The following is a 27,427-nucleotide window of genomic DNA, read 5'->3' as shown; positions in this document are numbered from 1 at the left end:
ATCAAATTTTAACATAATCCTTTATTATCTCACTCATATTTTAGTGAGGCATAGAGAGCATTGGCTTAGAAGCTTAGCGAGACTTGAGGCTCTTATTTTTTACATTTTGGCTTTGTTTTAGACTCATTCAGTGATAACATTCTTATTGTAATAATTATTAGGAATAATTATTTATTTAAAAAAATCAATACATATTCTTATTGGGCTTTTTTAAATTTGGTCCTAGAGTAACACATTGTAATTTGATGGAAGGATGCAGTGAAAGCACAGGTAACGTTATACAAGGAGTCAACTGGAGATTTTCTGCATAATAATTCAACCGGGCCCATTATAAAGATCTATTTTACAGCCTATTTACATAAAATATCAATTTTATGTTGCCTACACCAAGCAAATTTTTCGAAGATTAAGAACATGTGTAAAATACTGAGTCATCTCATTGTTCACATATATTCATTTTATTCCAAAACCTAAGTTCAGTTTTTCAGCCCTCACAACTCATCCTTTATCTTTTCAGGAACATAATGCTGATTTTCTTTCAAATTTAATGATTCCCAGAACTTGTAACGTGCTAGGTATTCCTCAGACATGGGTTGAATTTGCATTTTCTTTGAAGGCACTCCAATGTTGAGGCAAGGAATTCTGTTAGGTTCCACAGGCTCCCAATTCACTGGAATTAAGTCATCTATGGCTGGAGTAGGATTTCTGTAACATGAAATAAAAATTGCTATTAAATGATGAAAAATATTGCAATAAAGTTGTATGTAATCCCAGGATAATATTCTCTCTTATTTAATCCTCTAGCATTTATTATATCTTTTTCAGTTTTTTCTTGCATGATGGACTTTTATAAACAGGTCTGAAGGGAGGGAAAGGTTTAACAATCCATCACTTATGACTTACCCTGTATCAGCAAAGTCAGTCCACATTTTACGCATAATATTCGACATGTGGAGGTCATCACCTACCAAAGGAGCCTTAGCAAAGTCTTTCATTGGAAGCAAGTACATCAGTTCATCACAGTGACCCACACCTAAAATGAGAAATAATATTGGTAATAATTTATTTTCTTATTTGGCATCGCTATTGCAAAACTATTGGAAATTGGATGGGGGATTTATTTGGGATGAATAAGAGGTAGAGTTCAGGAAAGGAGGACAATGGGGGTCTGGTAAACCATCTAGAATGGGAGAATCAGTGGTGCAGCAAGGGGGGGGGGGTTTGGGGATTAAACCCTCCCCCAGAGCTCAGAGAAATTTTTAAGTTTAATCCATTAATTTATTTATTACTTATAGAATAGTGTAAATATCAATAAAATATCCCTCAAAAAGCCGTAAAACTCACAATTTTGAACCATTTATATTAATATTTTCTGGGGAAGGGCCCTCACACCACCCGCTTACCTTGGTGGGTATTCCAACCCACCAGACCCCCCAGTATTAGTTGTGCCTAAACCCCCCCCCCCCCCCCCCCAGCCTTAATTCTTAGCCTGGGGAGAATTGTAACAGAATTTGACTGTATAAGCTATCAGATAAATAGACTACAACAATAATTTTCCATACTTTTTTATTTTCCTCAAGGGGTTTCAACGTACTTTCCAGATCATATTCAAGAACTGGCTGAGGAACAAGCAGCAAGCCTGACATGCATAATATGTATATGTATACTGTTGGGTTGGGTTGATGGTGTCACATACACAAATAGAAGGTTATTTATGGATAAATGGCATGGTCAAGGTCTTTGAATAAGGTCTCATTGGTGAGGAGGGACTCACTCAGCCAAGAAAGACAAAGAGATAACTCAGAACCACCTCCTTCACAAGATTTCTGATATTAATCTTTGAAAAGGATCCTATTTAAAACTTTGTGTTCATCTGGTCCATTATTTTGACATTCACCATATATATTTGACGAAGGTGCCAAAATGGACTTCATTGAAAATTTTGAGATTGGGCTATTTTCAAAGATATTGGGCGGAAATCTTGTGAATGAGGTGATTTGGATGTGCTCACCTTTTCTGGCTAAACGAGTCCCTCCCGTGACTAATACCAGGGTTTGCCCTTCTCTAGTACTCTAAAGAGTATAACATTAAGGGTAGTAGATTTTAAGCCAAGAAGCTCTCAACATTTGTAGAGTAAGTGTAACACTGGACTTTACTTACATTCCATGGAGCTAAGGAATGCCTAGTGTAATCAGAGAAGCACCCAGCATAACAGTGCTAGTATCACCACCATATTACATTCAAACTTTGTCGTGTGATAAAAAATGAAATTTAAGAGACACATAGGTGTTTTTTCTCAAGCGTCAAATGGGTCATAGTTTTCAATATTTTATCAATAGTGGGTATTATGTAGTAAAATGTCTTGGTTTATGAAATCTACAACAGAGCAATTAAGCAATATAATGGCTATGTAGCCCCATTCACACTCATGACTTTCCTTCTGTTGGTAATTGCCACTACATTGTGGTATTTATGTATCATGGGTTTCATAAGTACAGATTGTAGCTTTTATATATAACACCATGAAATCTAGGGTCTATTCGGATGCTGAAGCAAAAACTATCCTCTCTTAAAATTTCATTTTCTATCACTCGTCAAAGTTTGAATGGTGGTGAAATTTGGGCACCTTCCCATGTACGTATAGAAAAAAGCAATATCATTCCTTCTACCACAGGAGGGTAAGCAGAGAGTATATATACCTACCACAGTGGTGCAGCGAGGGGGATTTTGGGATTACACCCCTCACCCCCAGAGCTCAAAGAAATTTTTTAATTTAATCCATTTTATTTAATTGGATTAATATTATTTACAGAGTAGTGTAAAGAATAATAAAATATCCCTCCAAAAGCCATAAAACTCACCATTTTGAACCATTTATCTAAACACGTTGCATATTTAAATTCCTAGGAACGCCGATTCTGGGTGGAGGTGTTGAGATTGGAAATATGCCTTTGGTTTAAACATGGTTAAAAAGCTAATGCTTAGAATACAACTATACCCAATCAAACATTATGACGCATCAATTCATTATGAATAACGAACAACAACTGAAAACGTACTAACGAATACGTATTGTACGCTTTAAAATTGTTTAGGTTGACGTGCCTAAATGACGAGAATCTTCGTCATCCATCCGGAACGTTCGGGAAAAAAATGACGAGAATTCTCGCCATCCGTATGCAACGTGTTAAAAATTTTCAGGGGCGGGGGGGGGTCCTGCACCTCTCGCTTGCCCTAGCGGGTATTCTATATCCTCCAGACGTCCCAGTATTAGTTGCACCAAAAACCCCCCTAGACTTAATCCCTAGCTGCACCCCTAACCTACCATGTAATTTTACATACTTAGCACTCTGCTTATCATTGAAAGGATTGTTTATGGGGACCATTCCATGACAAGGCCAATTACTTTTATGTTAAATTTCCAAAACTAGGATTCATGCTAATCTTTTCATTTCTTTAGAAGGATATTGAAGTCAGTTTGCCCAAAAGTATTTTTAAAAGTATAGTTTAACCTACCCCAGTCAACCGGAGTATTTGTACTCTTGTTTATCACTTGTTTGTCATCAAGCAAGGAGTATTTCCCTCGATGGGAGAACATATAATAGTAGCCGGTGAAGGGCACATCAGGGACACTTTTCATCAGTTCAAATGACTGTTTTATCCCATTGATGAACATTCTATCATTGAAAACCTGAAATGAGAATTTACTGAATGAGTGAAATTCATTATAGGAATAGTCTAAAGAATATTTTGCATGAAATTGTTTGATGTATATCAATTCATTTAAAAGAATTGTATTCCAGTCATATATATAAGTGCACTGAACGTCAGTTTTATATATTTTATGCTATGCTTTCTCGCTTATGAGAAGTTTATATTAGCATTTTTCCTAGTCTATTATGGAAAATAATTTAGCAAAAATATACCTACTTTTGTGGTGAATTTGGATGGTACATAATAATAACTTCCATAAGCATTTACCAGAAGAAAGTCTACTTCATATGACTGGTATAAAAAATTGAGGCCCAATTTTTACAGAAGATTGAAGGTATAAAAATGCTAAATATGTTGACTTAGGCTAATGATTAAATATGCATTATACTTACATCAGTCAATGTTTTATGGGTATGAATATCTATGTCTTTCTCTCCAAAATAAAACTGACGAATTTTTCTGGCAACTTCCTTGGGATCGCTGGCTGTTTCTTCAAATCTCAATGCAAGAGGACCAATTCTATCAATGAATTCATCATTTATTTCTTTAGCTCTCCTTTCATTTGATAATATAACTGTAAAATAAAATATAAGAGTTTATACACACCATAGTGAATCAAATGTATTAGTACATACTTAAAAAAGTAGCCAAAGAAATGAAGTCATCACTGATATGGTAATGCTGAAAAATCACTCACTACTTCAACTTTCACTTTAAATTTTCATCAAAGAATGAGACAGTGAGAAATGCTTGAAATGTTAGAACAGGTAAGCATGGAAGAAGTAAGTGCTTTAAATAGTGCATATTTGATAAAAACTTCATTGATTGCTTCTGGTTCCTCAACCATGAGTAGTCATTTGGTGGCAGTAGTGATTGCATTTCATGAACTTGTAGCCCAGAACAGAGGGTCTCCTAAAACTGTGTATTGTATATGTAGTAGTTACATAGATAGTTGTAAATCATAGGAGGTAGCTCCAGAATCAGCCTTCAGGAATCGAAAAACTCAGACTAATGACTTGAGAGATATCTACTGCTGGGAGAAATACTCAGCTCCTGCACCATTATAGTCTATTCACTTTATGTCTGCGGGTGAGCTTTTGCGAGAGCCTGGACACTCTCGGATGGCTTCGCTGATAGGAGAGGGGTAGTACCGAGAGAGATAGGAGGGGCGAACATGACATTGCCAAATGTACATTGCCCCCTACTTTGTCAGTGAAAACGTGTGAGTCATAGGTGGCCTCAGATATTTTGGCCCCAGCACCGAGACAATATGCCTACTCATTTTGATGGCATAAGGGATAATCCTTTCACAGAAGCCCATGACATTGTCAGCTAACACACTGAATGAGGCACCGTTGGTGGAAGGCATACTTAGTCACATACAAGGAGAACGCATGAGGTTTGTTAACACAGCTCCATGAGCAGATTCATGATGTTCACTCGGCGGAGGTCTGAGAGCGACTCACTGAGGCCAAGCCTACTGTTTTTTGATTGGCATAGGCAAAGTCACATGTCGAGAAACTTCCCCTCCCCTCATCTACACTTCTTTTGGCCACACCAGCTCACCCACAGAGATAAAATGAACAAAGTATAAGAAATTGTAAATTGATGTACATAATTTATATTATTTATGATCTATTTTACATCATGTCCATTGGATGTCATTCTATGGCCACCATATAGGATGTCCCTGTAGTGACTGTAATTATATATTCAAAGAATGACCATAAGAGACTGTACATCTGGATGTCAAAAGGACATCCATTGGACATCTTGCAGCGGGTATCAGGGTTTTGTCAGGGCATGTACCCAGGGTGCTTTGGGAGCTTCAGTCCCCAAAAATTCCCTTGTGACTTTCAGAATTAATGAAACAGTGCAGGCAACCTGGATACCTTTCATGCACCTGCCAAAGCAAATTTCAGGCTACACGTACCTGGTTGTGGTAATGCAGTTAATCCCAATTAAACACAGCCATTGAAGGTCAGCTTAATTTATAAAAATAATTTTTTGCTACTCTCTCACTGCATTCTTCAAAATCTATTTACACTCAGACCTTCAATTCTAAATCCAAAGCTGATGTACAAAAATATGTACGAACTCTTACTGTTTTAAGGGTAAACAGTGTGGTTGATTGTTCCATGCATTTTAATGCTATATGAAATTATGAAATACCCCTTTGTTAAAAATTTCATTGGATTACATTTTTGTACCAGAATTGGATCTGTGTGACAGTTCAAAACAAAATGTATTATTTCTTTGAAAAAAGATAAATGAATAGTTATCAATTTTGGTTAATTAAATCATATCTGAAATTTTCCCTGTTCTTTTACATACAATTGGAAGTGTCTGACCTGCTCAGCCTCTTAAATCCAGATCCTTATTATAGAGATACTAATAAGTTAAAAAAAAGCAGTAAACAAAAGCAAGAAAAATTAAGCCAAGCGTTCTGTATATACCTGCTGTTCTCATCGCACCATCTTCACTCGTTAATCCAGCCATCCATTTCACGGGATTAAATTCGCCTTTTTTCATCAATTGATAAGGATGTTCCGTTATAAATGGCATCTCATCATTTCCTTCTTTTTCTATTGTTGGGGTGAATACTATCAAAGGGTCAATATCCCACCTCTTCCATAGAAAGAAAGAAATTTTCATATTGTATAAAGATGTGATGCTTGTCCGGTGTATGTTGTTGGTGAAGGTTGCTTGGGTTTTCCACCGGGAAATTTCCTCCAAGGCTGCCGAAGTTTCGGGGTACGAGTCATACTACATCATCAGGGCTGAATATTGTGGCTTGGAAAGTGGTCGCCTTATATACCAGTGCCAGGGTCTTAGGTTCCCTCTGATTGTTCCTTGGTTTTGGTTGGACGTACTCGTCGCAAGACAGGTTTCCAGATGTAGCTCAGGAAATAACCGCCGTCTCTATTGATATGTAATATTTTCCGATTGCCGGATTGCTATGGCCTTCTTAGTAATTCTTTCCCAGTATTTCTTCTCTCAGGATATGACCTTCACATCATCCCAATGGATAAAATGGTTTTCATTGAGGCTATGTTCGGCCGGTGCAGATTTTTCAGGTTGACATAGCCTGAAATGCCTCCGATGTTCTTTTATTCTCGTTGCAACTGTCCTACCAGTTTCTCCGCATTCACAGGGAATTGGTATGTTCTGGGGGTCGTGAGGCCATAGAGATCCTTTGCTCTGACTAGTTGGTCCTTAAGTTTCGTGCATGGCCAGAAGAAGGATTCAATTCCATTTCTTTCCAAAATCCTGGATATTTTGCCAGAAACTGTAGACACGTACAGTATTCTGGCTCTTGCCACTGGGTCCTGGTATTCTTTACCCTCCCTTGCACCTTCTTAATCACTGAAGGCCCTTTTTAGGGCCCCAGACATTTCCTCTTTGCTGTAGCCATTTAAGGGGAAGGTTTTCTTGAGATGCTTTATCTCCTGTGCTAGGCTATCAGCATCCGATATGGCCCATGCTTGGTGGAATAACATGGACCAACTAGTCTGAGCAATGGATTCCTGTAGTCTGGCGACACCCAGAATATACCAGATTCCCTGTGAATGCAAAGACGTTTACTTGGGAGAAACTGTATGACAATCGCAATGAGAATAAAAGAACATCATAGGCATTTCAGGCTATGTCAACCAGAAAAATCTGAGGTGGCCAAACATAGCATTAATGGAAACCATTCTATCCATCAGAAAGATGTGAAGGTCATATGCTAAGAGAAGAAATATTGATAATTACTAAGGAGGCCATAGAAATCCAGGTATCGGAAAACATTATCAATGGAGATGGCGGTTACTCCCTGAGCTACATCTGGAAACCCATCCTGCAAAGATTACGTCCGACCAAAACCAAAGACCAATCAGAGGGAACCTGAGACCTCGGAACAGGTATATATGGTGACCACTTTCCAAGCCACAATATTCAGCCCTGAGTACAACTCGTATCTAAAAATGTTGGCAGCCATGGAGGGGATTACCAAGTGGAGCGCCCGAGCAACCTTCACTACAAAATTTCATATTATGTATTTATTTACTTAACAAGTAATTAATACATGTGCTCAGAAGAATTTAAATTGGCCGTATTAATGACCCGTATAAATGGATGTCATACCATTGCCATTAACTGCTTGGGTGGGGTTTGGGCTTCAAACCTCTCCAAATTTGGGTGATAGTTTTCATTAATCCCTTGAACTGAAATGGCGAGTCTAGCTCATCATGAACTTCTGAATAGCACAATGACGAGTGTAGCTCGTCATCATATTTTCATAATTTTAACACTATTGAGGGCAACAATTTGAGGACCTCAAATCTGGAATCCCGAAAGCCTTGTTCTGGGATGAGTAGGAAGTTAGCACATACTATGGACATACGCTAAGAACCTTGTCAGGGACACACAAGGATATCAAATATCAAGTACAAGAGCCTGAGCACATGTATAAATTAATTAATTTACTAAATATACAATGAAGACCAGAAATCCAGAAAAACCAGAAATCCAGAAACCCTTCGGTCCCAAGCTTTCTGGATTTGAGGTCCTCAACTGTATAAATATTTTGAAAGTTTAATAATGTGAAAATATCCGTAATGTACATAAAGAACTCATACCATATTTTTCCGAATATAGTCCCCCTCTGAATAAAGTCCCCCCCCCCTAATTTTGAGGCTTCAGTTTCGGGAAAAGTTAAAAAAAAATGCGTTTGAATATTGTCCCCCCCTTTACTTTTAGCACGGGCATATTTGGAAAAAAAGGGGAGACTATATTTAGACATACATGGTATTTCACGAAATATGATACATTGGAAGAAATAAAATTATTTTATATGAGAGAGCAATAGTTGTATTTTTGATATTCTTATAGGAATTTTCTTTAGGAAAATAGGAATTTTTTAATAGGAAATTCTATTAAATAATTAATAAAATAATTAATTAATAAATTAAAAATAAATTAAATTAAATAAATTAAAAATTAAATAAATTAATAAAAAATTAAATAAAATTCTATTTTATACAGGAAAATTCTTTTGTGAACAATATAAAATAATAATCACTTTTTATTTCACTTTTCTACGTTCATTACAAACTACAAAATATAATTTTATTGCCTACCATTTCCTTTAAAAAGAACCACATAAAAAATAAATAGACAACAGGAGAATGATATTCAGAAAATAATTTGAAGTGGAAGGGGTTAACTTTCACTGAATAATATTATACATGTACCCATGATGTCAACTGCCCCTGAGGTAACGACGAGAAAAAATGCTAGAATTTACCATAATATTAGGAATTGAGTCCAGACATCTAATATGACACCCTCTTTAAGAGGAAATTCCCTCATAATGACCCCACATCAATATGATTTACTCTTCACCCCAACCCTTCTCTCCTCAAATTCAAATACATATTCTGGTCATGTGTTGTCTTCATGATTTAAAATAAGAAGGACGAGAAACTCTTAATTTTTTTCCATCTTTATGTCGCCTCTCTAAGCATTGTTTGTTAGATGGCAATATGGACAATCGCCTATTAAAGTCATTGCTTGCATATGGATTTCATTGATAATAAGCAGTTTTTCTTATTTATTTTATTTTATTCACCTGAGAAATGAATACCACATATTTCTTCATACTGGAAGTTATTCTTGAAATTACTAAGGTAACAAAGTAAATCATTTAGAAGAAAGTAGCATTAGTTTCACTTTTGAAAAAATAAAATGAATTTTAAAAATATGCATTTTTCTGTTGAATTCTGTATGCATGCAATATGCTTGCAAGGTGATTCCATTACTGTAATATTAGTGATGCTTTTCACGGGTGACTGTCCATACTGCCATCTAGTGGATGATAATTGCAAAGGAGGCAATAAGGAGGTTAAGTTTTAATGCAGTGGGTCTGGAAAATTTTAAAGGCATGGCATAGTCTTTAAAATTCTACATAGGTTTTTAAGCATATCCATAAAACTTACAAGAAACTTATCAAATTGCCTGGCAATCTCAACTGCATCTTTATTTCTCAAGCAGTCTACCATGGCTTGACTTCCTTCATTCGTTGGACAATTAACGTAGCCTGCCAAAGTTTTTGCATGTGTTGGAGCATCCCTTGCCATTGCCCAAGAAGCAAGAGCATTTCCACTGTGAGATACTCCATTCTGGAACAGTCCTTTGGAAAAAAAACAAATCAATGAGTGGTAACTATTCATAAAAGAACCAATTTTGCTGGATATTTATGCAGGATTTCAATAATGAGAAAAAAAACCTAGCCAATATTGATGGTTATACATCAATGCATAATGCCCATAGATGGATTTAGGGAGGGGGCACGAACCCCCCGAGGAAACTTAAAAAATACACAAGATTTTTAGTACGGTCATCATTACGTTTTAAATAATTTCATTTTAATAAATTGATATTAAAATAAAGAGAATATGTTGTACTGTATTGTTGTATGTTATTTTTAAATTCAAGTATGAGATGACATTTTGCCTGTCAGACCCATTACAGAAAAAAAAGCCTGGATCTGCCCTTGGTTATACCTGCTGTAAAAATGGTTAAAAATCAAGATTGTTTCCAGCTAACAAATTGATACTGAATTTATGCATAGAGAAAGCATTTCTATGAGAATAAATATGCTGTATAATTGTAAGATAATTGCTATGATTGCAGAGCATTAAAAAATTGTGAAAATTTCTTTTGCAATTTGATTCTAGACTGATTTTCTGTGGTTACAGTGGGACCAGCAGAAATTCATAGAAAAAAGTGATTTTCATTGTCTCCCTGTGCTTGTGGCCGGAGATCGTAAGTGATCTGGGTGTACTTCACGTCATTCATGGTTCATAGCACTTTTTACTTCAGTCAATGCACTATACTAGATGTCAATTTTGTGCCAATTTAGTTGTATGTTTCCCCTTAAAGGCTCGTTTTTTAAAACATATAGACAAAATTTACTGACATTTTTACAGGGTAAGAGCTAGAAAAAATTACATACATGCTGCAGTGTTGCGAATCCATACATAGGTCCTGGAAATTTTTATTTTACTCCTTCTAGACAATCCCCCACCTCTCTCTCACCTCTATCACCAGTTGCCACAATTACTCCAATCATTATCATCATTTTCATCATCTGGTACATACCTTTAGACATGGGGGAGAGTATATGGTAATGGACACTAGCTCCTCCAGCACTCTGGCCAAAAATTGTGATTTTATCATGATCTCCTCCAAAGGCTCCAATGTTGCTATTCACCCATTTGAGAGCAAGTGCCTGGTCCTTTAGGCCATTATTGCCAGGAGCAGCATTGTCACCAGTGCTAAGAAAGCCTGAAGGGGAGGAAAATGACAAATGTAACTATGAACACAAAGGAAACAATACATCTTTATAAAAGTTGTTTGCAATAAATGGCAATGACTTCTGTTATTTGGCTCCATGAATTGACACTGGAATACACAAGAATAAGCACTGATGCTGTACAAAGAGTGTATTTGCTTTAAAAATCCGGAAATAATTAAAATGGCCTCAGCATATTTCTATTCTAAGTGTTATCAGAGTGCATGAAACAAGTAACTTAGCAAGCAGTCATGTGCATGGGTGCTAAGTTGCATACACCATGGCATAGGTGGATTTAGGGGGCAGGGAACAGGGGCACATGCCCCCCAGACGCTTAAAATATAGACATCATTTTTAATACAGTTATCATTACGTTCGATTTGTTTTGTGTGTTACAGAGTCTCAATCATTTAATTTTATGTTCATAACTTTCACATTAAAATAAGGAGAAAATTTCATACAGCAATTTTTGTATCTTGCTTTTTAACCTCAAGTATGGAAAGATCGTTTGCCTGTCAGACCCTTGTGTCCCCCCAGAAAAAAACCTGGATCCACCCCTGGACCATGGATGAAATTTGCCAGGAAATATAATTTGATACAATTTGGCTTTGCCAGGACTCAAATCCGAATCTTCCGATTACTAGTCAGGTAAACTAACAGTCATAAAAATGAAATGGGAAAAGAAAACTATAGTTTTGAATAATTGATTAATTATGCAAACAAATCACATATGTAGCTGAGTCATTTTCTTTTCCCACTTCATGTTTTATGGCTTGAAAAATCGATGTAATATGCAAACAAATAATATAGCTGAAGCTTCATAATGCATGTGAACTGACAGCAAAATATCAACACAGGCAACTTGCACACCATTCAAGCTCCCCCTCCACTAGAGCATATTTCTCTCTACATGCCTATTAAGGACAGATATAAGAAGAAACATCTCATATTTATAATATGCATGCATACATAATTACTGAAGAATAAAATAATGACGTACCAAAGGCAGATAGTCTGTAGTTCATGGTAACCAAAATGACGTCTTTGTCCAAGAGGAGTTGAGGACCAAAATTATGGCTGCCACCGCTCCCACCAAGCCAGCCACCTCCATGAATGTACACCATGACTGGGATCTTTTTCCATAGTTTTCCCTCTTCCTCTGATTTCTTTATGCTTGTCAATATGTCCTTTGAGAATTAAATACAGAAAGGAAAAATATTTGGAGAATTACTTAATAAAAATATCACTTCGTATCAAAAGGTACCCCTTTGAACCCCGCAGGGATATTTTGGTCCACACACCTGGGAAATGTAATTTTTTTCTAAAACTAAGCCTATGTGGACTATTCACACCATAGAGAATGTTCATTCATAAGCTAGACTCAGCAGCATTATCCACCAAAAAGAGATGTTATGAACTCATAGAAGTTTACAAACTACTCAACCTATCAAAAAAATATCACTTACAGACCCATCTCACCCCCTTAAATACACAATGTAAGCTGTAGCTCCTCCACAGCACCTCATTTACAAACAAATGTGCAAATTTAATAAAATTTAATATTTTTAAAATTAATTATGGTTATCAATATCAATAAATTAATGAAATGGTATTTTTTAACGGAGCTCCATTATTTTTAACTTATTCCCTCCCATTAAGGGAAGACCACAATGAGACCTTCTCCATTTCATTCAATCTAATTATTTTCTTCTTCTCTGCCTTCTTGGTCTTTTTTACTTCCTCTTTGTTTGCTACTGCTGCTGATGATAAGCCTCTGCTAGGGTTTTGCATGTTGACTACCTCAAGGATCTTGGTGTCCTAAATGCTGTGAACAACACCCAGCCTTAAGGTCCAGGATCAGTTCTATGAATATCCAAGGCTCATTAAATTGTGCTTTATATTTTGAGGGAAATGATAGCTAGTAGGGTTTTACACATCCATTACAAGTGTTTTTTGTGAGACACCAACACATGGGCCTACCCTTTGACCTTTCAGGCATGGGTGTCCCTACTGCAAGTAACCAAGAATTGCTCCCACCAGTGCAGCTCTATGGGTCATACTGACGTGCAAGCCTTGAAGTTCACATGTGGTTGGGAACAGCCAATCTAAAGACCATTTTACACAGGGCACGACATTGCTCAATCTGAGTATCTAAATTTACTGTAACATTAACTGTAACAAGGTTACAGCCAAAAGGAAACGTATGCATTATTGATCATCAAAAATTCTAATTCCCACAAAATTTCATAGTTAAAAGTTGTGAATTTAAAATTTTTGCTTTTAAAAGGAAAAGAAGTCAAACTAACATATCTTTTTTATGATGCCTAAGGCATTATTTACTTGCGTACTTTGCTATCAACTTGTGACACTTTTTTTTTTTGGCATAGCCGAGATTACATAATTGAAGAGAAAAGTCTCAGTTGTGGTAATTAGAATGATGAATAAATTCATGAGTTATAACCAAGTCGAATCATGTGGCCATCTTTCTTAGCTTCGTGATATTGTTTTCTACATTGAAAAACAATTTTTGAATTCTTTCATAGTTTTTCAGCAGCAGAAACAGTGGTCATAGTTTCAAATTTATGATTATTTTCAGTTGTACTGGGAATTCCTTAGTAATAATGATATTTTAATCACTAAAAATTATCACTCAATAGCTTTCCAAAGCACAATGAAAGCTCAAACATTTTTCAGTTGAATCTTGAATACCAAAGAATTATTTTTTGTTGTAAATGTCATTATGAGGTATTCTCCTTACTTTCATGGGAATTTATATATGCTTGTAGGTTCGACCAATGTGAAGTGAGACTTACCAATGGCACGTAAACATTAAGATACAGACAATCTTCTACACCAACTACAGGTGGATTCTCGAAGAAGATAATATCTTTTTGGATGCATACTGGTGCTTCACTGGTGGCATCAAGAATGCCACTCCATGCATTGACTGGTTTGGGTTCCTGCAAATGGAAAGAAATGAAATCCTCTTTGATTAAGTTGGAATTTTAATTTCACCACTGTCATTTAATGAAATGTGATGTGTTAACATGCATGCATCATTGTTAAAATCAATTGCTGACCCCTTCCCCAAATACATATCATAGCAGACAGAAAGTTTACAAATTTAATGAAAAAGGAATGGATTCCCACTGTGTAAAATCACCTCATTGAGGTCTTTATAAATATTATTTTGGTTTGTTTATTTTTTTGACTGGGAAAACTTTTAAAAATTCATATGTAAATCGGTGATATGTTGCTTTGCCTTCATTTTTTGTCTGATTTTTATGCCTCATGACCTTATTCGTGATTTTTTTCAAAAGAAAACTTGGTAATCTAACATATACAATATGCAAATTTCTTTCCTATTGGAAACATTTAGAAATTTAAGTGGGGTTTGGCTTAGCAAATTATGCTAAAATTGAAGTCGTTTGAATGTTAACATACTATAGAGTTAAGAATTCTAGAGAGATGGAATTTTTTTGCACCGTCAGTGAATTAGAAGTTAAGATATTCCCACAGAAATAAGCCCATTGGTTGATGGATGAGCAGGGGTGTTACACTGCAGAAGGCTGACTACAGTAGAAAGGGTTGTTGAGCCCCAAGAATTTAATTCCCTAATGAAGGGTACAAGGCAATTTAATCTTTTTATGGCTTAATCATTTTAAAATGCTACCGAGTTGAAGCAGGAAATTCCTTTCTTCATAAGTTTTCCCATAATTTTGCCACAGGACAACCTACCACCGAACGATATTGATGAAGCCAGTCTAAGTTCAGTTTCGAAGACTTGTTACTCGGGATTCAGAGAGTTCATGGAAATAATTGGCACTCCAAATAAAGATTCGATTCTTTCACCGTAAAACAACAATGGTGAAGATGTGCATTGTGCAGGGTTGCATGGGTCCATGATATATTAAACTCCTTTCATGAGTAACTGACTGATGTTTACAAATTCCTGACCACTTTGAGAAGAGCTGTAATTTTTAGAGATTTGAGAAACTGAAAATAATTAAAGAAAATCTCAAAACCTATACTTTACGCCTCTCTTCCCCCCTCCTCTCCAACCCCCTCCTCCAAAAATTCGAATTTCCCGATATTCCAGTTTTCGGACGGTCAAAATTCAAAAAAAGGATTGCTGTTTCACTTGATATGCTCCTTATTCATGTCCGGCGCACAGCTAGGAATTATTGCTAGGGGGAGTTTAGGGAGAAACTAACACAGGGGGGTATGGAGAACGGGAGGTGCGGGTGCCCTCCCTCAGAAAATTTTTAAGATAAATGGTTCAAAATGAGTTTTACGGCTTTCTGAGGGATATTTTATTAATCCTTACAATATTCCTTCAGTAATACTTATCCAATTAAATAAAATGGAGTAAATTTTATAATTTCTCTGAGTTCTGGGCGGGCCCTAAAACTTACGGCAGTATCCTGCGGGGGTAGGCAAACCTGTGTGACACAATTTTGAATTACAATTTTTTTTTGTCGACTTCCCATTCCGCCGCAGATCACGTACTTCCTTTGACTGCTGTGCTAAAACACTTGCCACCATAGTAAATATCTATTTCATTGAATTTTACCTCCCTTCCCGCGAAAAAATCCAAACGCATTCATTTTGTGCACATCAAGGTGTGCTTATTTTCTCAGATTCTCGATTTTCATCTATTAAAATATGCTATGGGAAGAAAAATTGTTACGCTTAAAAACTTAGGCCAATTTAAAAACATTTAGAGGAGGCTCAAGAGCACTAAATGCAATAATAATTTAAGCATTCAACAAGACCAGAAGAGTATATTTTCTAGGGGTAAAACAAATTGTAGAAGCGCATTGGTGCCAAAATTCACTCCGTTTTTACATCCGAGCAACGCATTAACGCATTTTAGAGTCGAATGATGCCGCGCACTCTATCCTAAACGCCGCGCATGATGCTCTTGGGCCGCAAGCTTAGTCAGGTGATTAATCCCCACATGCGACTTTCTAAGCAAAATCCGATAGAGCAATTATTCTCAATAAGTTTGGTAGAATGTGAATAATTCTCACAAACCTACAGCCCTAAAATACCTAATTTTCTCAATTGCTTTTTCATGTCATGTTCCTTCGTCATTTTGCCAACAGAATTGGAGCGAAGGACTCAACTTTTTTGTTTTACCCCAATACAATATACCCTCTACTGGATTTAAAATAATGAATTATTATCAAAAAACCGGCATTAAGGAAATTACATATTCGGGCTTTTGTAATTTTTTTAACCGAAGCAAATTCCATGGCTCTTCAATGACCAAAATTTCTACCTTGCAGGGCATTTACTATGCGTAGGAAAAATATTTCCAAAAGGTGTCGCTCGGGTTGCAAAGCCACAGGATGGTTCTGGACGCTCATTGAAAGCCCGGATAGCGCTTCTGTTGAAATAAATTTCGTTGACTTAATTTTCCATAAGTTGTCCCCGAGTTGTTCAAGCTTTCTCCTGTTCGAATAGAAAAAAGTCAAGGTGTGCACTAGGAAGTGGCTTATTTTAATTTTTTAAAATCAGATTTGCGATTTCAAACTTTAAATCTATCATTAGAGTAAAAAAATTGCTTAAAAATCAGGCCTATTAATTTGTGATAATAGCATGTGCCGTACGCTGTATTCCGTTTCAATTATTTTCAGGCATTTTCAGAGGTCTCCAGGATGTCCAAGCTACTTTAATTCGAAGTAAATCGTGGGTGAGGTTAAGAGAAACTTCCTCGCCAGGGGCGCAGCTAGGAATTAAGGCTTAAGGCCTTAAGGAAATGACATATTCGGGCTTTTGTAATTTTTTTAACCGAAGCAAATTCCATGGCTCTTCAATGACTAAAATTTCTACCTTGCAGGGCATTTACTATGCGTGGGAAAAATATTTCCAAAAGGTGTCTCTCGGATTGCAAAGCCGCAAGGTGATTCTGGACGCTCATCTCAAGCTAGGAATTAAGGGCTGGGCGGGGGGCTTAGGTGCAACTAATACCGGGGTGTGTGGAGGTATGGAATATCCACCAGGATAAGCGGTAGGTGCGAGATTAATAAATTGCGGAATTTTAAGATAAATGGTTCAAAATTGTGAGTTTTACGGCTTTCTGAGGGATATTTTATTTATATTTACACTATTCTACTTGTAATATCAGTCCAATTTAGTGAAATGCATTAACTTCAAAATTTCTCTGAGCTCTGGGGGCGAGGGGGTTTATCCCCCAAAACCCCCCTCGCTGCGCCACTGTTCCTCGCAACCCATGCTCTCGCAAGATGAGCCCCAAAGTCGAGCGTGTCACACACAGATGTGAAATAACGTCCCCATTCAAGGTCTACGGTGTCACCCCGTAGCCGTGTGATGGAGGAAACTCGAGGAGGCGAGTAGTCCTGCTCGACCGAGCGCGAGTCTGCGAGAGGGGTGGTAGGCTGTGGTGGTAGGGCACTTCCTACTCCCCCATCATCTCTTAGCATGAGCTATAGCCTCCTGGAACAGTGGAAGTTAGATAATTCGAACATAAAGGGACCATCTCTATAGTCACAGGCACAACTTTGTGGAAGTTCATTTCAATAAATAAAAACGAACAAACTTTGTATTAATCCACCAATTTTTTTACGCGGCGTCATCCTCAGGTACTCTGAGGATGACGCCGCTGCGTCGAAACTAGTCGTACCGCGTAAAAAATGAGTGGATTGATACAAATTTTGTTCGTTTTCATTTATCATGGGACCAGTTAAAAACTTCTAATTATCCAAAATTTCGAATTAAAAGAAGTCCTTAACCTTTCCCAACCCAGATATGCTTATGGGAGAAATCAAATTTCAAGATTTTTCACTTTGAAAACTTGAAAATTTCGCACTCAATCATAATTCTTGTGGCAGCTAAATATTTCGTTATTATAATTTATATCACAAAATAATGTGTAGTTTGGATATTCCCTAAATATAGCTGAAAATTTAAACATTTTTGATGTTACTTAGAAGCAACATTGGGTAATAATGGGTTAATAAATATGTCCAAAACGATAAAATTCATATTTCCAATCAAAACTCTTTATTAAATTGCCACTCTTGAAATATTAATAGTTTGATTAACGCCAACTAACAAGATTAAAGTAATCTTAAATCAGGAATATTTATTTCAACAAACTACGAAGTAAAGTATGGTAACATTTCTATTCTAACCTTAAAATGTCCTCAGCAACATCTGAACTGCTGTGCACTACAAACTTAACTCGTAATCGTATACGTTTAGACAAAACGTCATAGCATAGTATACTGCAACAGATTCATAGTAACCAAAGAGATTAAAGTCATTAAATACGTACTTTATTGAATAACAGAATATTAATATCTTGTACTTTATACCTTAATTTGACACATCAAAATTCGAATTATCCACGTTTTTTTAGAATTTTTTGAATAAAAAATGCTAGTGACCAATAGAAATATTCGAATTAAAGAGGTTCGAATTATCCAGGTTCCACTGCGTTAGTTTTTCATGTATTTCTGCACGTAAATGTATTTTATCCAGGGGCGGTCTGGTCAGGTTGGCGATCGCCGAGGGCCCCGAGCTTAGGGGACCCCCACAACACTCGCGTCTATCGTGAAGCGTATATGAAAGGCGTAATAAAAAAAGATTACGCGAAGCAAAGTTTTTTTGCTATTATAAAAATCTAAGTTTTCATTAGTTGCTTTATTTACAACATAATCAGTGTAAAAATATCATTTAAAAAAATAAAAAATTAAGATGTCAAAAGAATAAAGAGAATCCGATGCTTTTTTGAAAGGGTTATTCGAAAAAGTTAATTTAGAGTTTTTTTTATTTCAGTGTAGTTGCCAGGAAAAAAATCACTATATAGATAATAGAACCATAGTGAATTATTTAAGTTCATAAGCTGTGAAATTCTCAATTATCATGGTATTTTTTCCTACGAAATTGCTATTTTAATTACCTTTTATCTTGTCTCTTAAAGCAGTAATAGCGGCATAATCCATTTCCGGGCATGCAATTTCCCAAAATTTTCCGGGGGAGGACCCCCGAATCGCCAGGTAAGGAGGCCCCCTGCCGAGGGCCCCCAAACACATTCACAATCACCCCGCCCAGATTTTATCCTTCCTGGATTACTTTTAAATGATCAGAACTAATTACATAGCGGCGACTTTATTGAATCAAATTTATCAGATTCAGAGCTAATTCCTCTAATTCATATGTATTATTAGATAACACCGCTCGTTTTCTTCCCCCTCTATACATACAGGCTGTTTGAGGAGGAATGAACAATACTTCACGAGGTGTTAGGGGAGGCAATTTTTAGCATTTTTTGTCTATAAACATGGGGTCGCAACTCTTTAGTCTGGCTTATTTTGGCTGAAGTCTGCCATTTCCCATTCAATTGGCGCTCCAATCAGAGCGCGTCGATATTGAAATGAAATTGTTTACTGCGCGTCTGTCATCTTTCTATACAAGTGATCTAGATCTATTTATGTCTCAGCATGCCTAGTAGCCCTCATTTGTTATAAAGTACTAGAATGGCAATTATGAAAGATAATCTCAAGGAGTAGTGGAGTTATCTCTTATCTCACTAACGGGTTTCATATCTAATCTTAGATGAGTAGCCGTTGTTAGTAATCAGAAATCGCTAGCCAAAGAGTATGTTTCAAGGGTTATAGGGTACCCTAAATTGCACAATGACAAACGATACCGTAACAGAAGGGAAAATGTGGCAGAAAATTACACTCCGAAAGAGGTAGGCGTCGTATCTGCCAAAATTATTTGAATGAAACGCCAGGATGTCATGTCAAGTATTTCATTGGAAACCTATCCATCATATTGATCATCGCAATATTTTCTTCACAATACTATCCCGTAAGATATAGCTACAAAGCAAATTCAGAGCCACAAATACTCTCCTTCAGTGGCGCAGCGAGATGGGGGTATGGACCCCCCCGAAATATAAAAATTACATTTACTTTGCACCACAAAAGAAAACCACATATTTTAAAATCATGAACTTACAAAATATTTCTTTGAGAAATGAAGTTTTTTCGTTTATGAAGTGTTCAAATTAGTTAAATACCCTCTTCTTGGTACCCTGTTTTTCAAAAATTTTCCCCCTGGATTTGGACCCCCCCACCCGAAAAAAATTCCTGGCTACTCCACTGCTCTCCTTTATGATAGAGCGTGAAATATAATATTCTGTAAGGGACGATTGACATTGACTAACAATAAGTACATGCTAAATTGCGCTAATTAAATGCTAAAAAACTAACCCTTCCAACCTCTTCCTGCCGCATATTCACTAGACGTAAGCTTCACTGTGAAGGAAATATGACCCAACCGCGTGTAATTCTTACTGTGGGTATCTTCAATCTGCAATCCATTCATAGGTGATTATTTTACTTCTATGAAAAAAATATGAGGGAAATTCACCGTAAACGTAGAGAGACCCTAATCCGAGTCAGTGTCTGCGGATGGGAAAAATAATACGAGAAAATAATATGATGAGATACATTCACTTAATGGATGAAAATTCATTTTTGTGAGTTTGAAATTAGATTTTGGATCTTCAAAGGACTAACTTCATGACGCTCGAATATCTATACACCAGGTTGCATTATCTACAGCCTCTGGAGAACTCTAGGTGACGCACAGTATGAATCGCTATTGTCCAGCTATTGTTTCAAACTGGAGGATTATGACCATAATGACTGCTTTAATGATTCATTGCTTTCAATAAAATTGTAAATTCAGTTCAAATCAAGCGAACAATTATGTGTGTGCCAAAATCTAATTCAATGCGAAATTGCAAAAAATAATTGAATTGAGTTAACCAAACTGTGGTTTTTATGGAGCAATTGAACCATCTGCAAGTACAGTGACAGCGCTGTAATATTCTATCACTCACAGGTGAGAGGAATCGTTCTGATGCTCGGTATTTATACCAATAATCAGTTAATCCCAAAAAGGTCTAAAAATGAGGTGTTAGCTATCCATAATGCCACCAAGAGTGGAACTGACATTCTGACATAAGATATTACCAGAATTTTTGCCGTAAAAACGTAGATTCCTCAGAAAAATTGTATAAATATTTATCAATGAACTGGATATTCTCACCAATAACACTTTGAATGCTTTGGTTATAAAATTAATCCATTGATCTAAGGTTATTGAAAAAAGAGGACGATATAATTCCATGAAGTTGTCATTAGGAATAAAAAGCTAATTGAAAATAATTAATATATATAGCGAAAAACCATCAAAATGACGAGTAATTGTATATGTATTATCATCTAGGGTAGGTGGCCGACCCCGGAACTTCAAGTGCTAACAAGGTCCTTAACTTCTTACCAACAAGATCGTTTCTTATATAATTCATCGATCATATTCATTCTCACTATTGCGCGGAAAAATTTGTAAGTAGATGAAACAACATGTTTGCATTCTTCTTAAAAGAAATCCTCGGTGTGAGATATTTTCCATGGAGATTTTTTTTGGACATATTGGAACTTTTTATCACGAAGGACGGTTTCTCAGTTTATAGACACAATTTACGCATCGATAAAGTGGACTATCTTAAAATATCTTTCTTCTTTCTACCACTGCAGCAGCGAGGGCATTCGCTTAAATTGCATAAATAATGACTTGGAAACGTGTGTAAAATTACAATGCGCGTACCTGACTTGAACGGAAAATTTGGCTTGCAACATTTCAATGCGTACGGCAACGCAGCATTGTGGACAGCGATGCAATGTATTGCGCCCCCATAATGCGGTAGAAATAGCTGAAATTTCATTTTTTTTATCGAATACAGTTTGTAATTGGAGAAGACTGCGAGCCCAGATTCGTGCATGCGGTGGCTTAAGCCAAATTTGTCATCGTGAGGATACCTACTTAATGGCGCGTTACCATAGCTACCTAGATAGACTAGACTACCTTTTGGTCAGTGTGTTATATTTTTCCTTCAATTGTGACAGTGTCAAGAATTATATGCTGAAAAAAGTTTGCTTGAGTATCCTCTGCTCATACGTAAACGACGCGACGTTACTCATTGCAACTAAAAATACAACGACGCTCCTTCTTATAGTGCATTGAAAAATGTAGCAAGTCATGAATATTGCCTCATTTGAAGCCAACCTTATTGGTAATTTTGAACATTACTCAGGAAAAATATAGAGTAATGATGGAAAATGTAAGGCATTATCTTTCCGCGTTTAGTTCACTTTTAGGTAATGAAATAATAGGTTTAGGTATTCTTCACCGTGACCAGTTACAACAATGGATTTTCCTCTTACAGTTAGATTTAACTCTTGAACTCGGAAAAGCTGTTCCTTATATCCTGTGAATTAGAGTGAATAATGGTATTACACCAACTCAAGGACATGGCTTTAAGAGCCGGCAAGAAGGAACTACCATGAGTGATGTACGCAAGACGTGTCAAATGGGAGGATGCAGAGGCAAAAATAAGAGGCAGAATAAATGCTTACATTGCAATAAGTATGTGAGCGGGCAATGTGCAGGAAACGCAGCGTGTACATTTGTATAAGATGCAGTGATAATAAAAACTGATAGGTTTCCTTTTTTGCCATACCAGATTATACGTAACTAATTGCTATATGTGAACAATGCGTTGAAGTGCCACTCCTTCCGATAAAAAAGGCAAGTATGACTTATAAATAATTATAAAACAGCTTGAAAATAGACCGCTATTCATTTTAAATTTTTACTGCAAAATTATTTGTAAACAACCAGTTGAATTGATAAATAAAGAAAAGGGTTAAGTTATGATTTAATTTTAACATTTACGAAGAAATATGTAAAATAAGTACTACTCGTCAAAATAATGGATAATAGTCTTTCTAGGTAGCCATACTATCCCGGTCCTTTTTGCGCTGGTATATTTCACGTAAAAAAAAACCTTACCATGTGCCAGCCATCTCCGATTTTTACGAAACTTGGTACTCATCTTCTCAATCAGGTAGACGTCAGTATCAGTATACTTTGCCCTGCACATTTACTACCCATTCGTATGCGTCGTTTCTTGATGGAATCTTCGTAAAAGGACGCATCACTTTACTCCCTGTGGATCATCTCTTGGTGCTTTCACCTTTAAATTTTCAGAGCTTGCATAGTAAACCATAAAAAATTTGCATGTATCTAAGAAAAAAAATTTTTTTAATCTTAAGATTACTGAGTTAAACGTTTGAATTTGGTATCATATATATCGTGGAAATATTTTCTTGAAGATTCTATTATGTAAGATAGATATAGCTATGAAGCAAATACAGAGCCAAAAATTTTCTCCTCTATGATAATTAGAGCGAGAAATATGAGATTCTGTAAGCGATGGTAGACATTAACTAAGCACGTGCGCCGAGCTAATGCTAAAAAACTAACCGTTCCAATCCTTTCCAGCCGCATATTCACTGATTTGAATCACACCATCATTTTTGCTGTCCTTCAGTATGATAGCTCCAGTGATAGCTTTTCAGGGACCAAAAGAGTGATCGCTCGACCCATCATTTTCTGTATCACAAACTCATTCTCACCGTCACTTTTTCCATCGCTTTATTCCGTCACGTTTAGTATTTTCAACTGTCATTAAATTAAAAAACAATCGTGACGTATCAGTCGCTGAGAGCGGCCGTGCGTTCTGATTAGCTGATGGTCGGTACCAGCGATGGTTTCAACGGCGGAAAAAGGGACGGGCCGAGTGATGGTAAAAGGGATGGGATTTTAATCCCTCGAGCCATCGCGGAAAATGATCGCGTGAAACGGTCAATTTTCCGCCATCATTGGAAAGATAGCTGGAGCTGTCCCTCGAAAGGGATTTAAAAACAGATCGTTCGATTCAGGCTTAATAAAAGGGGCACCTATTAAAAGTTTCGATTAGTAAACGTGAGTTTTAAATGAGTTGAACGCAACGAAAAAGGACGCTTTCGATGTAGTGATATCACGTATCGATCTTATTCCTTTAATCATTTTATCGCGATTGTTCAAGGCCACTGCGGACTGTCTAGCGGAGCATAGCATTGAGACTGGAAGTATCTATTCTCTACAATCGGACTGTAGTAGTGTTAAAGATAGCATCGCGTCATATTAAAATCGACGCTCATTTCAACTTATCAGTACATTGCAAGGCTTCGCTCGCATTTCTCATGGAATTGATGGGCTCATAGTACTTTTTTAGTACTTAATAATAGTACATAGACTTTATTTAGTACTTAATTAAAATCTAAATTTCGATGCAAACGTGGGTTATTGATGCAGAGTAGGGTAATTAACTACTTTAGTCGTGGGAGGAACAATGTGATAAAATTTGTGAATATATATTAATAAGGCTTTACATGAGCTTATTCATTTATACTTATCATTCTTTGTAATCGCGTCATCCTTAACAATTCCGCAACATATAGTAGAAAATTGTATTTGTCGTTAAGTAAGCTGTTACTTCCAATAAAAGAAGGCTATACGCAGTGGCGTAGCGAGGGGTGAGATTCGGGGGGTCCGAACCCCCCCTGAAATATAAAAACACAATTACTCTACTTCGTAGAAGAAAATAAGATATCGAAAAATCATGAATTTACAAGAGATTTATTTGAAAAATGAAGTTTTTTTTCGATTATGAAAAGTGTTCAAATCAGTTCAGAACCCTAGACTTACTACCTTGTTTTAAACAATTTACCACCACTCCTGGTTTTGGACCCCCCACGAACAAAATATGTGACTATCTGACTGACTACTGGACGCTGCGATAGAAACTCATGGACGCCGCCGACGACTTTCAGCCGTCGCGCAGTTCAAATTCTCTCAAAATAAGTTTGAATAATGAAAAGGTATACTATTAATGGATGACCTATAAAATAGGTGGTAAATGTTTAAGATTTTCCAAGAAAACTGAAAAACGCCGTGTCTTTGTTTTTGTCATGTTTGCATGCCTGTGTCTAGACAATGGCGAAATAATAAAGCAATGGACATCCCGTTATTTCATCGCGAACCATTTTTTCGTATTGTTACCAAGTCTCAAGTTCTTACCTCGGAAAATGTCCTTTCATACTTTGGTCCACATGTCATCGATACCAGCCCATCGTACGCCAGCTATTTAGTAAGATACAAAGAAAAGCTACTCGATTCGTCAAAAACTACAACTGACGCAAATAAAGCGTTACACAGATGTTAAATGAATTGGGTTGGGAACCGCTAGAGACTCGGAGGTTGTGCGCTAAGCTTATATTGCTTGAGAAATTTAGAATGGATATCTTCAAGAGCGACACGGGGAACATCAACTAGAACCCCACTATACAGGTCCCAGTATACCCAGGTCCGATAGAAACGATATTTAAGGGAGATATTTTGCGGAACTTACAGGTATGGGCTAGAAAAGGAGGCGTTCATGAATAGGAAGGAGCTTCTGAGAGGATCGTTATGTAAGAGTTTAAAGAAAAGGTTAGTGAAGAGTTTGATCTGGAGTGTAGCTCTCTACGGTGCGGAAACGTGGACACTGAGGAAAGAAGACGAGAGAAGATTGGAGACATTCGAGATGTGGGTATGGAGAAGAATGGAGAGGGTGAAATGGACGGAGAGGAAAAGGAACGACGAAGTGCTGGACATGGTGGGTGAGGAGAGGCAGCTTTTAGATGAGATACGGAGGAGACAGAAGGTATGGATGGAGTTAGTGCTTAGCGGGGAGGGGATGTTGAAAATGGTGTTAGAGGGTAGAATGTTAGGGAAACGAGGGAGGGGAAGGAAAAGAATAGGATTTTTAGATAGATTGAAAGGGATGCGGCCTTACAGTGAATTAAAGAAGGCAGTGTTGGGAGGAAAGGTAGGCTTCCAGATCACTTGTTGTACACTCCATGGAAACCTACCTTAATCGGTAGAATACTATAATAATAAACAGGTGTGGGAATTTGTTTTTTCCGCCCAGCAGAAAAAGGACTTTAATAAATGCTGGACCTAATTTCGCTAGACCATTTCCTTTTGATCTGTAAACGTCTGGTATCATAAAACCCCCCGCCACTGGCTTAACAAAGCGGCTTGTGGGGTAGCATGTCGATGAAGATGAATACTAACGTCAAGAGGAACCGAAGGACAGTAGAGGAAAGAGAGATGTGGATCAGCATAATCCAGAGAAGGACCTGACGGGTAGGACAGATATGTAGGAGTGATAAGGCACTATTACTATATGAGAAAAGTATTAAAAGGAAAAAGTAAAGAATCACACAGAGGAAGGCTAGGAGACGCACTTTGGAGCAGTTAAAGAAGAGCATAAGAGTGAAGAACATCAAGGAAGTGATCTCAGCTAACTAATTTCGCGAACTAATCTCGGAAAGGTAGATATGAAGGACTTTAATAAGGCTAGTCTAATTTTGTTTGAGAATTTCTTTTTTATAAGAGCGGGTGAGAGGCCAAGGGGTACAAGTGACAAATCTTTCTAACAGAGTTAACCACAAAAATTGATAATAGAAATATACAAACACTTGGTGGGCGAGGGATACGAGTGAGTCACTGTTCTGTACTGACATCAAGTGGAAAATCAAATGCGCTACTGAATATCTGGTTGATGATCTCGTTAGTTTTTCTTTGCCTAATTTTTGTTCCTAATTCTGTTTAGAAGAAAATTGTATCCCTTGGCTTCTAATTCCCTCATACGTAAACGCCAGGTGTCCTAACATTCCCCGCCACACACCTACTGAGGTGGCTTGCGGGCAATGGCGCCGACTCCATGGGGCCTGAGGGGGCTCGAGCCCCCTCAAAAATTCGTTATGGGTGGGGGGGGGAAATGTGTCAGGCTTGTCGATTTTCCCCGGAGTGTTCAGTTATCGAGAGTCGAGTTTTCAGGGTTATGATGTTCACCATGTGACCCTTCTTAAATGCTTTCCAAAACTTAAAAACTCACAATATAAAATTCCCCGGGGAAAGACCCCCTCATTGCGGGGTACTATGTAGATGTACTTCAGAACGCCGGCACTGAGCCATAAATACACGTGGACGCCGCCGTTGACGATTTTCCAGCTACCGGGGTCGAGGGGAGATAAGGAGGACTCACCCTGAAGCGGAGGTCGCCGACGGGCGGCTCGGCGTAAGGTATCCCCCGGTAGGCGGCAACTTCCCTCCCGGCGTAAGTTAACATCCGGGAGCCCTTCACCTCTCCCTGCATGACCTCAACGAGGGGCACCTCGGCCTCACTCGCAAGGGTGCACAGCACCCCTTGGAGGGCCAACAGCAAACCAAAGAAAGCGTTGCGGTAACAGTGTGAACTCGCCATGGCTGCTGCTGTGGAGAAAGTGAACTGCTGCTGCTGGTGACGAGAATGCGCAAGGCCCCCTCCTCACTACTCCTCTCCCCTCTCCTAGATCTCCACATGCGTGGCGACCTTATCTCGGTGTCCGCTTTCAA

At 37.5% G+C, this 27,427-nt stretch overlaps 1 protein-coding gene across 1 annotated transcript; it reads right to left on the bottom strand.

Annotated features, from left to right (window-relative positions):
- LOC124165311 (juvenile hormone esterase-like) lies at nt 1-27,332 on the bottom strand. The gene is made up of 10 exons (XM_046542667.1): nt 27,078-27,332; nt 13,867-14,013; nt 12,054-12,240; nt 10,861-11,046; nt 9,696-9,889; nt 6,171-6,342; nt 4,107-4,288; nt 3,517-3,691; nt 904-1,033; nt 1-705 (listed from the first exon to the last, which is right to left on the bottom strand). The coding sequence occupies exons 1-10, from the start codon at nt 27,294-27,296 to the stop codon at nt 492-494; spliced, it is 1,806 nt and encodes a 601-aa protein (XP_046398623.1). The 5' UTR covers nt 27,297-27,332; the 3' UTR covers nt 1-491.
- Nucleotides 27,333-27,427: the final 95 nt, after the last annotated feature.

The sequence above is a fragment of the Ischnura elegans genome, chromosome 9, assembly GCF_921293095.1.
Source record: "Ischnura elegans chromosome 9, ioIscEleg1.1, whole genome shotgun sequence".
Taxonomy (NCBI): domain Eukaryota; kingdom Metazoa; phylum Arthropoda; class Insecta; order Odonata; family Coenagrionidae; genus Ischnura; species Ischnura elegans.
The sequence above is the reverse complement of the archived record's forward strand: the minus strand, read 5'-3'. Positions and strand labels throughout refer to the sequence as shown.